Source organism: Narcine bancroftii, chromosome 8 (genome assembly GCF_036971445.1).
Source record: "Narcine bancroftii isolate sNarBan1 chromosome 8, sNarBan1.hap1, whole genome shotgun sequence".
Taxonomy (NCBI): Eukaryota; Metazoa; Chordata; class Chondrichthyes; order Torpediniformes; family Narcinidae; genus Narcine; species Narcine bancroftii.
Genome location: NC_091476.1, coordinates 73345937 through 73361881, shown reverse-complemented (window position 1 = coordinate 73361881; position 15945 = coordinate 73345937). Strand labels below are relative to the sequence as shown.

The 15945-nt window shown below is 57.0% G+C and overlaps 3 protein-coding genes and 1 long non-coding RNA gene across 10 annotated transcripts in view; 2 read left to right on the top strand and 2 right to left on the bottom strand.

The window, feature by feature from the left end:
- The first annotated feature begins 94 nt into the window (after positions 1-94).
- On the top strand, positions 95-3192 carry LOC138740861 (uncharacterized). Of its 2 annotated transcripts, none has more exons than XR_011343189.1 (3): positions 95-266; positions 2224-2256; positions 2820-3192. It is a non-coding gene; the product is annotated as an uncharacterized lncRNA (long non-coding RNA). The 2 variants fall into 2 exon arrangements; XR_011343188.1 differs by lacking the exon at positions 95-266 and adding an exon at positions 290-405.
- fkbp2 (FKBP prolyl isomerase 2) lies at positions 606-8686 on the bottom strand. 5 transcript variants are annotated; one of them, XM_069894083.1, is made up of 6 exons: positions 8581-8686; positions 8165-8344; positions 7430-7542; positions 6953-6999; positions 6461-6496; positions 6110-6235 (listed from the first exon to the last, which is right to left on the bottom strand). In XM_069894083.1, the coding sequence occupies exons 2-6, from the start codon at positions 8330-8332 to the stop codon at positions 6174-6176; spliced, it is 426 nt and encodes a 141-aa protein (XP_069750184.1). In that variant the 5' UTR covers positions 8333-8344; positions 8581-8686; the 3' UTR covers positions 6110-6173. The 5 variants fall into 5 exon arrangements, with proteins under 5 accessions (XP_069750183.1, XP_069750184.1, XP_069750185.1 ...); XM_069894084.1 differs by lacking the exon at positions 8581-8686 and adding an exon at positions 8527-8545; XM_069894080.1 differs by lacking the exon at positions 8581-8686 and having other exon boundaries at positions 8165-8574.
- Positions 8666-10066, top strand: LOC138740858 (uncharacterized). The gene is made up of 2 exons (XM_069894079.1): positions 8666-9021; positions 9203-10066. Exons 1-2 carry the CDS (start codon positions 8668-8670, stop codon positions 9533-9535), a joined length of 687 nt encoding a protein of 228 aa, XP_069750180.1. The 5' UTR covers positions 8666-8667; the 3' UTR covers positions 9536-10066.
- LOC138740857 (serine/threonine-protein kinase D3-like) overlaps positions 9165-15945 on the bottom strand; it is a 32299-nt gene continuing 25518 nt past the window's right edge. For both annotated transcript variants that reach the window (XM_069894077.1, XM_069894078.1), the window contains 5 exons: positions 15628-15789; positions 14703-14801; positions 13633-13900; positions 12423-12508; positions 9165-10028 (listed from right to left, as the gene is read on the bottom strand). In XM_069894077.1, the coding sequence (XP_069750178.1) occupies positions 9852-10028; positions 12423-12508; positions 13633-13900; positions 14703-14801; positions 15628-15789 (792 nt within the window). In that variant the 3' untranslated portion in view covers positions 9165-9851. The remainder of the gene's footprint in view (positions 10029-12422; positions 12509-13632; positions 13901-14702; positions 14802-15627; positions 15790-15945) is intronic.

Genomic DNA, 15945 nt, shown 5'->3' with positions numbered 1-15945 from the left:
TTCTTTTTAAATTTAGACATACAGCACGGTAACAGGGCCATTTTACACCCCATTAATCAACCACTGTCTGTCCTCCCCCGGGGAGGGGGGAGGAAGGAACCCACACAGTCACAGGGAGAACGTGGAAGCTCCTTACCAACAGCGCTGGATTTCAACTACAGTCCCGATCGCAAGCGCTGTAAAGGCGTTCGTTGTCCACCGTGATTCCCAAGGGTTTTTTTTTTCAGGAAGCAGACAGATTTGCTGTCCTGCGTTTTTCACCCCAGGTAACTAGGAGCCATCCAATCTGGTTCGCACAGAGGTTGATAACGGGCCCTGCCGGCCCCAAATCCGCGCCGTCCAATTAACCTCCCACCCCCGGTACGTTAGAGGAAACCGGAGCACCCCACCAGGCATGCAGATACGGTGAGAACGCACACACTCCTCGCAGACAGGGCCGAATTCGAACCTGGTTATTAGTGGGATCTTGCCCCCCAACTCTGGACTGTCCCATACTCCCCAGTTCGAATTTAAATTTCACCTCGTTGTACATAAACAAAAGACTTTCTCCAGTCCAAAGGGGACACATAATAATCATATCTAGAATTTAAAATAACGTACATGAATATTTTAGGATGATTTTACTCGGTTACAGGTCCATCATTCACAGCCTGTGGAAGAAGCTATTTTCCAGCGGGCCGTCCTGATTTTGACACCCCTGTACCTCCTTCCTGGTGGTCAGGTGGGTGGTCACAGATACCAGGTGGTGGATGGAGAGGGTCCTATTTAGTGAACGCTCCTGGGAAACCCCGTCCATGAAGTGATCTTCTTGGCCGTTTTGATATTCCTCGGTCTTGACTTCCTGCCCAATGCTTTGCAACCCCCATCCCCCACACGGTGATGCAGCTGGACAGCATTCTTTCAATGGCGCTCCAAGATGGGGGGGGGGTAACCTTGCCCTCGTCAGTTTCCTTGGGAAGAGGTGTTACAGGTTGTAGAACATTACAGCGTGGAAATAGACCCTTCTAGTCTGTGCCAAACTATTATTCTGCCTTGTTCCACTGACCTGCACCCAGTACACACCCCTCCCTATCCACGTACCTGTCCAAATTCTTTTTGTATACAATGAGCCCACATTCACCACCTCAGCTCGTTCCACACCCCCCACAGCTCTCTCTGTGAAGAAGATCACCCTAAACGTTTCACCCTTAACCCACGTCCTCTGGTTTGTATCTCACTCACCCTCACCAATTACCATCACATCCCAACTCCTGGACTCAATACTGATTTATGAAAGCCAAGATGCCAAAAACTCTCTACAACCCTGTCCACCTGTGATATTATTTTCAGGGAATTGTGTATCCTGTATTCCCAGATCCCTCTGTTCTACCGCACTCCTCAGTGCCCGACTGTTCTCTGTGTGCGTCCTTTCTTGGTTTGTTCTTCCATTACCCAAGACATTTATCGGGACTGGGGTTCAAATCCCCCGCTGTCTGCAAGGAGTATGTACATGAAAATTATGAGGGGGACAGAGTAAATGTGGGCTGGCTTTTTTCCATTGAGGGTGGGTGAGTTACAAACCAGATGTTAAGGGTGAAAAGTTTAGGGGGAACTCTTCACACAGAGGTGTTGAACGAGCTGAGGTGGTGAATGTGGGCTCGGTTTTTAACATTTAAGAATTTGGAGAGGTACATGGATGGGGGGAAGGGTTGTGGACTGGGTGCAAGTTAGTGGGACGAGGCAAGAAAATTGGAATGGCAGACTATAAGGGCCGAAGTGAAGGGGCTTGTTTCTGTGCTGAAGTATTCCCAGATCCCTCAGTTCTACTGCACTCCTCTGTGCCCAACCGTTTCAGGACTCCAAGGGACGATGTGCTCTCCGCTGTCGCCTTGACCACCCTCCCAATCGCCCCTCGTTGCTGATGAGGCCAACTGCTGCAGTTCCATCCACAAACTGGATCTGACAGCGGGGGTCGTGGGCCAGCAGGATGAACAGTGGGGGGGGAAGGGGTTTGGCCAAGCACGCAGTGCTCAGCCCTGCGCGGACATCGGGTTTGGGCCCACTGTTGGGGAGGGGTGGGGGGGAGTGGGCAGACAGATCAGTCCCGCTGTTCCTGCCAAGGTCACGGCTGATCCAGTTGCCCAGGCCTGGTGATGGACAAGGTGCTTGCTCCCGAACACAAACCCCCCCCCCCACCCCCGCCTCTGAGCTGTAACCCAGACTCTTTCTCCTCTCCCCACACAGGACCTCCTGATCGACTGCTACAAGCCCACAGATGTGAGTACCGTTCTCATGTATCCAATAGTGGGGGGAGGGGGAATAAAACACGACCCACTTCCTCGCACCCCCAGGAGAGGTGGCAGATGATGGCACACACATGGCGGGGAATGGGGTGAGAGAGATGAGGGAGCGGGCTAGATGAGAGGGGGAGGAGGATAGACGGGTGGGGAGAGGGGAGGCGGGAAGGCAGAAGCAGGGGAGGAGGGAATGACTGGGGCAAGGAAGGGAAAAAGGGGGAAGATGGGGGTGAGGGAGGGGGAGAAAGATGGGGGCGAGGTGAGCAGGAGGGAAGACAGGTGCTGGAGGAGGGGAAAGAAAGACTGAGATGGGGTGAAAGATGGGGCAGGGAAGGAGGGTAAGATGGGGTGAGGGGGATGAGAAAGGGGTGAGAGGAAGAGGCAAAGATGGGAGTGAGGGATGGGGTGAGGAGGGAGAGAAAGGGGCAAGGGGAGAAAGACGGGCAGTGGGGAAAGGGGAGGAGGGAAGATGGGAGTGGGAGGGAGGGACCATGAGAGCTATTTGAAATCTTCCCCCTCCCCACCTTTGCCCTCTCTCCCCAGGAATTTGTGACAGAGCTGTTGAGCCGAATTCAAGGCATGCAGAAGTTCAACACCCCCCAGAAATACAGCCCCCACCAGGCGAAGTGAGGGGCTGGGGGAGGGGTGGGGTGTTTGGGTGGGCGTGTTGAGTTGTGTTGCCAAGGCCACAGGATTCCCCCGTCAATCCTGGAGTCGACCGGTGAGACCTTCGATCGTCTGAGTCCACCACGGGAGCGGGAAGGTCCTGAATTCAATGCCTCCTGTTTCATCCCAGTGTGGGGGTGGGGGGTGGGGGAGGAGTTTATTTTTGCTGTAATTAATTTTATTAACGTGTAAACTGGTTGGGTTTTTTTATATATATGAAAATTAATTAAAAACATTTAGTTTAAAAAAATAGGAAATTGGGGGTGACTCTGGGAGGTGGGTTCCCATCCTTGTCGGCCCCCAGGGGCTGAGGGTCCACTTCCCCCATGATGGGTGTCTGCCCTGGCTTTGGGTGGTGGGGAGGGGTTGGGGGGACAGTGCCACATCCAGGTGAGGGAGGAGAGGGAAGGGATGAGGGGGGGAGGGATGGATGGTACAAGGAAGGCAAGAAGAGGGGGGAGTAAGGGACGAAGGTGGTGAGGAGAGGGGGAAGGGAGGTAGGGAAAAGGATGAGGGAGGTGAAGAGGGGAAGGGATGAGGAAGGAGGAGGATGAGTGGGGGGAGGAAAGGGAAAAAGGGAGAGGTGGAAGAGGTGAGGGAAGATGATGGAGGGGGAATGGAAGGGGATAGGAGGGAATAATGGAGGGAAAGGCGGGGTCCAGAAGGTGGGATTGTAGAGAGGCATAGGATGGAAGAGAGAAAGAGGGAGGGAAGGAGATGGGGGAGAGGAGGAAGGGGATTAACTAAAGCTAAAGGGTCAGAAAGGAGGAATGTGGGGAGGGGGGCTGAGTGGGAAGGGAGAGGAGAACAGTGAGCTGGGGAGAGAGGACAGAATCTCCAGCTGCCTCAGGCCAAGGAGTTGATCTGTGCATGAAGGAGAGATGAAAGGTCGGGCTGGTAGGAAGCCGCCATGTCCGGAGTGAGGGCTCTCCCCACTGCCCTCTCCCCACTGCCCCACCCCCCACTTCCAGCCGAGGCCTGCTGCTCAAGGCCCCTTTGTTGACGCAGCTGCTCTCATTAAACTCCCACCACCTGCTCCCATTGGACCCCCGCCACCTTCACCACACCAGCAGCTCTTGAACTCCAAGGCACCGTGTTGCCTGGGGATTGCTCTGCCCATCAAAGTGCCACTTTTGGGAGGAGTTGGTGTCGCCACGGAGACAGGGCCTAACGAAGCCTTGGAGCCTGTCAAGACTGGGTAACCAGGATCCACAATACCCAGAGGGATGTTACAGACCCTTTGGCCCAATAGGTTCCTTCTGACCCTGTTTACCCAGCTTCACATTGAGCCCATTGTACCTTCTCCCCAAATTCCCATAATCTTCCTGCCACCCCACCCCACTCTGGAATCTACCCGTCACCCATACCAACAATGGAGAGGCCATTTACAGCTGACCATTGACCCCAGGGTGGGGGGGAAGAGGGAGAATGGGGAAAACTGCGCAGACAGCTTGGGAGCTCCACGAGGCAGCAGTACTACCTGATGCAGACCACCCCAAAGCCTGGGGGGGGGCGTGGCTACAATGGGGAGTTTCCACAAAAGGGGGGAGGAGGGAGCAACACGGGGAGAAGGGTATGGGAGGGGCATCAGGGTGGCCAATGGTTTCAACAGGTAAATTCGAAGGTGGTGGGAGGTGAATCCAGAGACCCTCAGGGACCCTGTTTTGCTTTCTGTGATTGCCAGAGCGTCAGGCAATCCTCACTGCCAGATGACGTGACTTAGTGTAATATTATACCCGTTTAATGACATTAATTAACACAAAGGAATCTTTAAGGAGATCCAGGGAAGAACCCAGCCAGGAGGCATAGGAAGATCCTACAACTCCTTTCTGGGCCAAACCCTACCCTTCCCACTCACTCAGGGGAGAGGTGCAGAGGAGAATAGGCTCCTTCTTTCCCCAAATGGCTTGTACCCTTCATTTGTTCCGGCTGCTTCCTGCGGGACACAGGCCCGCACTCTCGGCGCTGAGCAGCAGTGCTCTGTGGAACGCTATCTGCATGCTCCCACCGCAAGCAGGTGCTGCGGAGGGTGGGGGCGGGGGTGCTGAAGGTGTCTCTCCTGCTAGAGGTGGGGGAGAGAGAGAAGATTGCTTAGTGATCTGTCATTGGAGACATGGAGAATTCCTCTCTTTCACAGTCCAGGGAACTGATGACGGAGATTTTCCTGGCAGCAGAGTGGGTCCCCGAGATCGAGATCCAATCAGACCTGCCAGCACTGACCGAGACTAGACCGGAGATCGGGCCCTGTGCTTTCCGCTGAATTCCAACCAGGATGTGGCGGTGCTGAATGAGGCAGGGAGGGGCCGTCCAGCGTCTGCACTGTGTGTCGGCAGGAAATGACTTTATGCAAACAACCCTCGGGGCAGTCACTGAGTGCCAAAATGTTCACCAGCAACCATTTCCCCACACACTCCCCAGGGTCGGACATAGAGTGAAGCTCCCTCCGCACCACCCTGTCACACACTCCTGGGGTCAGACACAGAGTGAAGCTTCCTCTGCACCGTCCTGTCACACACTCCAAGGTTAGATACAGAACGACGCTTCCTCAACACTGTCCCATTAACCACCCCAGGGGTCAGGCACAGAAGGCCACTGGTTCTATACACACACACACACACACACACACACACACACCCAGAGAAGATTACAATTTGGAGATGATACCAGGGTGATCATTGGTTACAGAGACAGGGAGGGGTGTAGGGGACAGGAGGGGGTTACAGAGACAGGAGTGTAGGGGACCAGAGGGGGTTACAGTGATAGGGAGGGCTGTAGGGGACCAGAGGGGGGTTACAGAGACAGGGAGGAGTGTACCCTATGTGAACGGAGGCCAATGTGGGCAGTCAGATTGGTGGGGAATGGGACCAGAGGGGATAACAGGAAGTGGAACAGAATAGGGGGATCTGACGATCAGAGTCTGGGATTAGGTCAAGTTTCTGAAAAGTGGAAATGGTGTACTTTGGAAGTGGGATAGGAACAGAGGAGGGTTTCAGCGAGGTGCCCGAACAGTAAGGGGGACAGGTCAGAGGTCGATATGCACCCACCCCCACAGCCTTCAACAACCTTCAGTCCTCTCTCCACACAAAGTCGGGAGGAGGGTGGGAAATTCTGTGCCCCCTGCCCGTGTGTTCAGTGCTCAACCCCTGCCCCATCACAGGATACTGGGCAAGGTGACAGAGCTCCAGTTTATTGTCGGGGAAGGGGGTGGGGGGGGAGGGGGGGTGTCTGGATCTACAGCTCTGTCCGCCGCTCAATTTTCAGCAACTCCACCTCGAAGACCAGCGTCGCTCCACCTGGGGGGGAAAGGGGAGGGGGTGAGAACATCCAAGACACAGCTTCTGTTCTCCCACAGCCCCAGAATGACTGCGGGTCCCACTAAACGCAGCCCGGTGGTGAGCTGTAAACGCAAGCCCGCATGATTGGACGTGAGCGGAGATGTGCGAGGTCCCCAGGGAAATGTCCCCAACTTGGGAAGGTCGACGGGGAGGGGCCGGCAGGTGGGGTCTGGCAGCTCTCACCTGGGATCTTGGGTGGGGCCCCTCGGTCTCCGTACCCTGCAGGGGAAAATTGGCAGGGTGTGAGAGCGTGTCCGCGGCTGTGCAGGGGTGGGGGAGAGGGGAAGAGAGGGTGGAGTGGGGAGGCAAGAGTGGATGGGGAGGAGGAGAGAATGGATGGAAATGTGAAGGGAGGTGGAGAGAGTGGATGGAAATGTGAAGAGAGGAGGAGATGGGGGGAAGAGAGAAGGGGTGGGAGAGAGGGAGGTGGAGAAATGGGAGGAGAGAGGACGTAAAGAGGGAGGAAAGTGGGTATGGGGAGAAAGAGGGGGGAGGGGTGGATGGGGAGGGAGGACACGGTGACCACAGAATATGTAGCGAGAACAGGTCCTCGGGGAAGCCATCAGTGAGCGATGGTCAGTTGTTTGGCAACAGTACACATCACTCCCCCCATCCCTGCTCCCTCCAAACCCTTCCCTATCCTCTCTCCCACCACCCCCCCCCCCACAGCTGTACCTAGCTCCGATGGAATGACCAGTTTCCGCTTCTCCCCTTCACACATCCTGTGAGGACAGAAGGAGGGTCAGTGACTGCAGGGTTTCATCCCAACCTAACCCCTTCCCCACCCACCTCCCCTCTACACCCATCTCCTCCCCCTCCCCACCCACCTCCCCTCCACACCCAATCCCTCCCCTTCCCCACCCACCTCCCCTCTCTTCCCCTTCACTACCTCCCCCACCCCTCCTTCAGCAACCTCCACCCCTCCCTTCTCCTCACCCACTTCCTCCTCCTCACCTATCCCCTCCCTCCCTCTCACCAACCTCTCCCACCCCCTCTTCCCCAACACTTCACCAACCTCTCCCAACCCCTCCCTCATCAACTACTCCACTTCCTCTTCCCCCTCACCAACCTCCAACCTCCCTTGCCCCTCTTACCCCTCCAACCTCCCCCCATCCCCTCCAACCTCCCCCCATCCCCTCCACACCCACTTACCCCAGCAAGCCCTGGTCCCAGCCCTTGATGACTTGCCCAGTGCCGAGGGTGAAGATGAAGGGGGTTCCCCGGGACACGCTGCTATCGAACTCCGTCCCATCCTCCAGCTTTCCCTGAGGGAGGGTCCCAGTCAGTGCTGGCCTCCGATCACCCCACCACCCCTCACCCCTCCATGGAAATCAGCCCCACCCCCCCAACACCCAGCCATTCCCCCCCCCATGTCAACCAGCACCCTCCATTTCAAGTCACCCTTTCCCAACGCAATCCCTCCTATGTGCAGACTTGTGCAAAATTGGGGGGGAGGGGCGCACTCGCCTGCACACGTGGGGCATTCTTGTGCACACTGCACAATTGGCACAGGATTGGCATAGTGGTGAGTGCAACATGGGGACAGGGATTTGAATCCCACGCTGTCTGTAAGGAGTTTGCACGTTCTCCCCATGACTGCGTGGGGTTTCCCTGGGTGGAGGAGGCTCCTGTTTCTTCCCACCGTTCGAAACATACCAGGTTGGGGTGGGGGGTGTAATTGGACAGCGCGAATTTAAGTGGCCGGGATTGGTTTCTACACCATCACACCTAGTGTTTCACACTCTTCCCCCCCCCCCCCCCCCAGCACCCCGACACATGGGTGTCACGCTTGTTCACCTGCCCTTGCTCGCGCACTCAGTGACAGCCCTGGGCCTGCGCGTGAGCACTGCGTTCTCCCCCCCCCCCCCCCCCCCCCCCCACACTCACCGTGTAATGCATGTGCAGCGTGTCGCTCTTGCGGGACCGCAGCGGGCAGCTGTCAATCCGCTTCTTGATGCCAATCTGCAGCTTTCTCTTCTCGCTCTCGCCCTGCGATAGACCACAGAGCGCGGTGACCAGCAGCGAGACGATTGGCATCACCGGAACAAGCTTCATGGCAGCGAACAACTGGGGGAAGGAGGGCCCACCATCAGGAGGAACAGGGCTGGGGCCACGCGGAGGGGCGCAGGGTTCAACATCAGGAAGAACGGGGCTAGGGGCACACGGAGGGGATGCGGGGCTCAGCATCAGGAGGAACGGGGAAGGGCTCGCACTCACACAGAGACGCACACACATTCACACTCACTCACCCCCCCTCCCCGTGTAACGTTTTATCCCCGTTCCCCAGGGGTTTACACACTCACTGTTCACACTCGCCGCCTCCGCACTTTGACCCGGAAGTTGATTCGGACTGCCCGCGAAAGCAGCGCCCTCATGAGGTTCGAGGCGTCATGCCCACCCGGGGAGCTCCACCGTGGATCCAAGGAGGCGGCTGGAACCTCCACCGTGGGTCCAAGGAGGCGGCTGGAACCTCCACCGTGGGTCCAAGGAGGCGGCTGGAACCTCCGCCGTGGGACCAAGGAGGCGGCTGGAACCTCCGCCGTGGGACTAGGGAAGTGGCTGGAACCTCCACCGTGGGTCCAAGGAGGCGGCTGGAACCTCCACCGTGGGTCCAAGGAGGCGGCTGGAACCCGCCGTGGGACCAAGGAGGCGGCTGGAACCTCCGCCGTGGGACCAAGGAGGCGGCTGGAACCTCCGTCGTGGGACTAGGGAAGTGGCTGGAATCTCCACTGTGGGAACCACAGGTAGTTTCCGTGGAGGTCCTAAATTTTGGAAGAAAATGCAGAGATTGTATCCATTGGGAGAGAACAGGAAGGATTGGATCCATGTTGGGGGTGTGGACGATGCGAGCGATTTGTAGCCAAAAACGTTTTCTCCAGGGAGGCACTTGTGAGAAATAATTTCTGCTTTATTCTACAACAACAGGTGAAGTCCAATGTTACACACGGAACCGGAGAGCAGCGAGGCAGATGCCGCCAGTCCAAGCCTCGGTTGAGTTTCCTTTCACGGGCAGCAGGCGATCGAGATAATCCCTTCGGCCACGAGGTCAGATCATCAACCTCCAGCCAGGTAATGGGGACAGAGAGATGCTGGACACTGAGATCCCTGATCTTCAGGATAGAAATGCTTCAGCTTGTTCTGCCAATGTTCATGGACCAGCGTGACACAGGAAAGTCTGCAGATGCTGTGACTGGTGAGATGCTGGAGGAACACAAGCCGGTCTCTCAGTGTTCGGAGGAGGTGAAGATATATTACTGACGTTTCGCTTGAGCCCTTCCTTGACGTTGCACTGAGATGCTTGAAATGAGGTGGGGGTCCGGTGAGGGTAATGGACCATTCCGAATGGGGGACCAGTGAGGGTGACAGACTATCCCTGGTGGGGGTCTGGTGAGGATGATGGACCATCCCTTGTGTGGGATCGGTGAGGATGACAGACCATCAGTGATGCAGGAAGAGTTTGGGGTGATGGACTATCTCTGGCAGGGGAAGGTTGAAGGGGGATGGACCTCCCCTGCAGGGAGGCTAGTGATGCCTGACTGGGGAAGAACAGAACCCCCTCCCCACTCCCTGGTTCTCAGGGGGCTTCCTCAATGCCCTCAGCCGGGCTGTGTGCGGTGACGAGATGGGCTGGGTACTCCAGGCCATGCTTTGCTGCATGCAGTTGCCAGAGGACATCATCACACTCGTGGGTGAGGTACCGGCGGCCGAGTCGCATCTCGAGGGCTCGGAGGTCCAACCAGGTCTGGAAATCCTGCAAGGGAGGGAGGGAAGAGGGGGAACGAAAGGAAAAGGGGGTGAAAGAGGAAGAGGGAGAGGGGAAAGGGGGGGGAGAATGGGGAAAGGGGGAGAGGGAAAGGGGAAAGAGATGGGGAAAGGGGAATGAGAAAGGGGAGGGGAAAGAGGGAGGGATGGCAAAAGGCAAGGGAAGGGGTAGGAGGAGAGAAAGGGGTAAGGGGAGAGAGAAAGAGGAAAGAAGGAGATGGGGAAAGGGAGGGGAGGGAGAGGGAAGGGAGTAGAGGTGGAAAGGGAATGAGGGGGGAAAGGGAAGAGGAGAAAAGGGGAGCAAGGAAATGGTAGAGGGAAGGGGAGGGTGGTGAAAAAGGAATGAGAGGGGAGGGGAAAGGGTAGGAGAGAGGGGGAGAAGGAAAGGGGGAGGAGAGAGGAGGGAAGGGAGGAAAGGAGGGAGGGGAGGAGAGAGGGGAGGGAGAAGAAATGGGAATGGGTGTGAGGGTGAGGGGAGGTGAGGATGGAAGGGTTTGGACATGGGGACAGAAGGATGGAATGTGAGAATGACAGTGGGAGAGAGGGGGATGGGGAAAGGAGAGGCTGTAAGATGAGGGTCACATTCATTCCCTGAGACCAAGCTCGATGCTGGATGATCCTCACCTGCTGGAGTCACTGGTGGCCGATCCTGGGAGGGTTGTGATCGGAGACGGGGAATGAACTCCGGACTCCCCTCTCCCACCCCTGCGCCTGTGGCCCGTGGGGCTGTGACAGTGAGGTTGAATGCCAGCTGGTGAGACAACATCTCACCTTTGTAAGGTAAAACATCATGAGATGGGAATGTGTAGGGAGTTACCCTGTACAGGGCAGTAACAAGAAGGGGAGGTGTCCTTGTACTCCTGTTAGGTAAAACATCATGAGATGGGAATGTACAGGGCTGTAACAAGATGTAAATGCATCCTTGTACTTACAAGATAAGAGAGACATTGATGGATTGAGAGGCAGGAAGCTAGCAGGGAAAGGATAGCAACAGTTTTAGTCATTGGACAAGTAATGATATGATGATGTTCTAAGCATGTATCCAAGGGTATAAAAATCACCATTTTGCTGATAACGGCAGAATGCATTCTCCGACTAACTTTGTTAGTCGCAAGTGTTACAATCCGGTAATAAAGAACAAAGAACCCTGATTTCGACTCAGCCTGGTGTTTGTCTCACTCATTCATGAACAAAGCAGACCTAACACCTTCCAGAAACATATGGAATGTCCGCAGACACTGCGGTTGAGGTAAAAAAAACCATAAAATCCCAGAGAAACTCAGCAGGTCAAACTGTGAACTTGATGCAGCAAAGATAAAGATGCAGAACCAACGTTTCGGGCTTGAGCCCTTCGCCGAGGTGCGAGCAAAATCTTGGCAGGTGTCCGAAGAGGAAACACTGTTTGATCTGCTGAGTTTCTCCACCATTGTGTTTTTACTTCAACCATGGGGTCCGCAGATTTTCGGGTTTTACCCTGAATCTTGAGGCTTCGTCCCCTCATTCTGGTCTCCTCCCCACCAATGGGAACAACTTACCCACCTCTATCTTGTCCCTGCCTTTTATAATTTTATACATTTCCATAAGGTCTCGTCTCGTTCTTCTAAATTAAATCCCAGCGAGTCCGCTCCTACGCGGCTCAATCTGTCCTCTTAGGCCGACCCCTCATCCCTGGAACTGACCTCTCCACCATCCACAAAGCCAGTTCATCCTTCCTCGAGTAAGGAGACCAGACTCCTTGCAGTTCTCCAGATGCAGCCTCACCAGGACCTCGTCCAGTTCCAGCAGGACCTCCATGCTCCTAAACTCAAACCCTCCGGCAACGAGGGTCAACGTTCCATCTGCCTTCTTGTTACCTGGCTGCACCTGCAAACCAACCTCCTGCGATTCATGCACAAGCCCTCCCAGGTCCTCCTGCACGGCCGCCCGCTGCAATCACTTGCCATTTAAATAATCTGATCTTTCATTTTTCTTTCCAAAGTGGACAACTTCACATTGTACTCCATCTTCCAAACCCTTGCCCACAAACACCGATGGGGTGGTAGTGGGGTCCAAATCTTTTCCCCTTGATCTGGGTATCAGGAACATGATTTCAGGTGCAAGGCAGAGGAACTGAGGGGTGGGTTTTTAAACAGAGATAGCTGGAACTCCCTGGTGGAGGAGCGAGTGGAGTCAGATCCTACAACCCCCCCACCCCACCCCGTGTTCCAGGGGCATCTAAACAGGAGGAGACATACCCAATGTGGGCAAATGGGATCAGGGGAGCTGAGCAGGGTCAGCATGGAGGTGATGGGGCCCACTCTGGGGCAGTGTCACTGACTCCGTTTTTTACAACAGCTCAGCTTCATCCGGCAAAGCATGTTCAGCCCTCGAAAGGATGGTTTACCTGCAGCCAGGGGTGACAGAGGGCCCTGTCCACACTGCAACGCTTACGGATCTTCACCTGCAGTAGGCTGTTGATCAGTCCAATGGCTGCGGAGAGAGAAAGAAAGAAAGAAGAGGGGTGAGGCAGCGAAGAGAGAGAGAGAGAGGAAGGGTGAGGCAGTGAAGAGAGAGAGAGGAAAGGTGAGGCAGCGGAGAGAAAGAGAGAGAGAGACGGGGTGAGAGAGAGAGGAGGGATGAGGCAGTGGAGAAAGAGAGAGAGACGGGGTGAGAGAGGAGGGGTGAGGCAGCAAAGAGAGAGAGATGGGGTGAGAGAGAGGAGGGATGAGGCAGCGGAGAAAGAGAGAGATGGGGGTGAGAGAGGAGGGATGAGGCAGCGGAGAGAGATGGGATGAGAGAGGAGGGGTGAGGCAGTGAGAGAGAGAGAGAGAGAGACGGGGTTGAGAGAGGAAGGGTGAGGCAGTGGAGAGAGAGAGACAGGAAGGATGAGGCAGCGGAAAGAGAGAGAGAGGCGGGGAGAAAGAGAGAGGGAGAGAGACGGTGGTGAGAGAGGAGGGGGTGAGGCCCTTGACGGGACCCGGTGACAAAAGGCGGCCCCTGACAGGACCCGGTAACCAATGGCATCCTGTGATAGCACCTAGTGACCAATAGTGGGCCCTGATGGGACTCAGTGACCAATAGCGTCCCTGACGGGATCCAATGACCAATGGTAACCTCTGACAGAAGCCAATGACCAATGATGGCCCCAGACATGACCCGGTGACCAATGGCAGCCCGTGATGGCACCCAGCAACAAATGGCGGCCGCTGATGGGACCCGGTGACCAATGGCGACCCCTGATGAGACCCAGTGACCAATGGCGACCCCTGATGAGACCCAGTGACCAATGGCGACCCCTGATGAGGCCCAGTGACCAATGGCAACCCCTGACCAGACCCAGAGACCAATGGTGACCCCTGACATGACCCGGTGACCAATGGCAGCCCGTGATGGCACCCAGCAACAAATGGCGGCCGCTGATGGGACCCGGTGACCAATGGCGACCCCTGATGAGACCCAGTGACCAATGGCGACCCCTGATGAGACCCAGTGACCAATGGCGACCCCTGATGAGGCCCAGTGACCAATGACAACCCCTGACCAGACCCAGAGACCAATGGTGACCCCTGACAGGATCCGGTGACCACGGGCAGCCTGAAGGCACCAGCACCCACCCGCAGACGAGACCTCATGCCAGGGGTGTATCGGGTACATGAAGCTGGCGTTGTGGATCTGGTCGGTGATGTCCTCATCCTCATTGAAGGGGAAGGTTCCGCTAAGGCAGACGTAGACGATGACCCCCACTGCCCACATGTCCAGCGCCCTATTGTAGGCCTTGTTCTGCAGCACCTCGGGGGCCAGGTAGGCAGCCGTTCCCACCACCGAGCGCCGGAACGACTTCTCGCCGATGATCCGGGCAAAGCCAAAGTCACACAGCTTGACCTGTGGGTCGCGGCCGGGGTCAGAGGAGGCAGGGTCAGTGGCCGTTCCCTCACCACCCCTTCCTCCTCAATCGCCTCCCTCCTTACCCCCCTTTTTCACCGCCCTTCCCTCCTCGCCATCCCTCCCTTTCCCCCCTCCTCACCGCCCCTCCTTCATCACCTCCCTGCTCATTATCCCTCCCTCTTTACCCCCTCACTGCCCCTCCCTCCTCATCACCTTACCCCTCCTCTGCCCCTCCCTCCTTACCCTCTCCTCACCATCCCTCACCCCCTCCACTCCATCCCTCCCTCCTCACCCCATCTCCTCAAGTGCCCTTCCCTTCCCACCGCCCCTCACTCCTCATCCCTTCCTCCTCCACCCTCATCCCCTTCCTCCTCTCCAGCCCTCCCTCCCTCCTCACCGCCCTTCCCACCACCCCTCACTCCTCAGCCTCTTCCTCCTCACCATCCCTCACCCCCTTCCTCATCTTCATCCCTCCCTCCTCACCCCATTTCCTTACCACCCCTCCATCCCCATCACCCCTCACCCACCCTCACCCCCTTTCTCCTCACTGTCCCTCCCTCCTCACCCTTCCTCACTGCCCCTCACCTTCCCTCCTCTCCATCCCTCACCATCCCTCACTCACCTCTCTGCCCCTCACTCCTTATCCTCCTTCCTCACCTCCCCTCTCTCCTCACTGTCCCTCCTGAATGCCCCTCCCACCTCACCCCTTCCTCAATCTCCCTCATCAATGTCCCTCCTCACCGCCCCTCCCACGTAGCTCCCTGCTCTGTGGGAGGGGTGGATTCCCGCACCCTCTGACCTGGGGATAAGGATCATCAGATGCCAGGAGAACGTTTTCAGGCTTCAAATCGCAATGGACAATGTTCTTGGAGTGCAGGTAGTGAAGGGCTTTCAGAATCTACAAAGACGGGGGGGGGGGGGGGGAGGTGGGAGGGAGAGACAAAAAGGAGTTGAGGGAGTGAGGGGAGAGAGAGGGAGTGAGAAAGGGTGATGGAAAGATATATGTTGGTGAGAGGAAGAGAGAAAGGGTGGAGACAGGGTGATGAGAAAGGAGAGAGAGAGTGAGATGTAGATCCCCCTCCAACCCACCGGATCCTGATTCCCTTTGAACCCACCAGATCCCGATCCCACTCCAACCCACTGGATCCTGATCCCTCCCAACCCACTGGATCCCGAATCCCCTCTAACCTACCAGAACATGGAACCCCTGCATCTAACTCACTGGATCCAAACTGGGGGCTGTGGGGACGGGAAGGGGGCTGTGGGGACGGGAAGGGGGCTGTGGGGACGGGAAGGGGGCTGTGGGGACGGGAAGGGGGCTGTGGGGACGGGAAGGGGGCTGTGGGGACGGGAAGGGGGCTGTGGGGACGGGAAGGGGGCTGTGGGGACGGGAAGGGGGCTGTGGGGACGGGAAGGGGGCTGTGGGGACGGGAAGGGGGCTGTGGGGACGGGAAGGGGGCTGTGGGGACGGGAAGGGGGCTGTGGGGACGGGAAGGGGCTGTGGGGACGGGAAGGGGGCTGTGGGGACGGAAGGGGGCTGTGGGGACGGGAAGGGGGCTGTGGGGACGGGAAGGGGGCTGTGGGGACGGGAAGGGGGCTGTGGGGACGGGAAGGGGGCTCCGGGGTTAGGATGGGGGTTGCGGTGCAAAGCCTGGTCCAGGAGCCAGGGGGAAAAGTGGAGCAGAGGCAATGGGATGGGCAGCGTAGGGCAGGGGACCCCATACCTGCGTGGTGAGGAACCTGGCGAGTCGCTCAGGGAGACGGCTCCTCTCGCTCGACAAGATCATCTCCAGCATGTCCCCGCGAAGCTTCTCCATCACGACAAAAACCCGGTCTGGGTCTTTAAATACAGCGTCAAGGTTCACCACCCCGGGATGCTGCAGCTCCTGTGGGGAGGGGAGAGAGAAGGTGGGAGGAGGGAGAGAGAGAGGAGAGAGAGAGAGGAGAGAGAGAGAAGGTAAGAGAGAGGAAGGGAGAGAAGGGGGGAGAGAGAGAGACAGATGGGGGGGGCAGAGATGTGTGGGGGGGAGGGGACAGGAAGG

Coding starts and splice junctions, on each gene's coding strand:
- fkbp2 (XM_069894080.1), bottom strand. CDS start 8,512: ATGTGTGTGCGTCTCTGTGTGAGTGCGAGCCCTTCCCCGTTCCTCCTG. Junction 7,000..7,429: donor TGGGACCAGGGCTTGCTGGG/GTAAGTGGGTGT, acceptor CTGTCCTCACAG/GATGTGTGAAGGGGAGAAGC. Junction 6,236..6,460: donor GGCCCCACCCAAGATCCCAG/GTGAGAGCTGCC, acceptor TTTCCCCCCCAG/GTGGAGCGACGCTGGTCTTC.
- LOC138740858 (XM_069894079.1), top strand. CDS start 8,668: ATGCCCACCCGGGGAGCTCCACCGTGGATCCAAGGAGGCGGCTGGAAC. Junction 9,022..9,202: donor CTCCACTGTGGGAACCACAG/GTAGTTTCCGTG, acceptor CTACAACAACAG/GTGAAGTCCAATGTTACACA.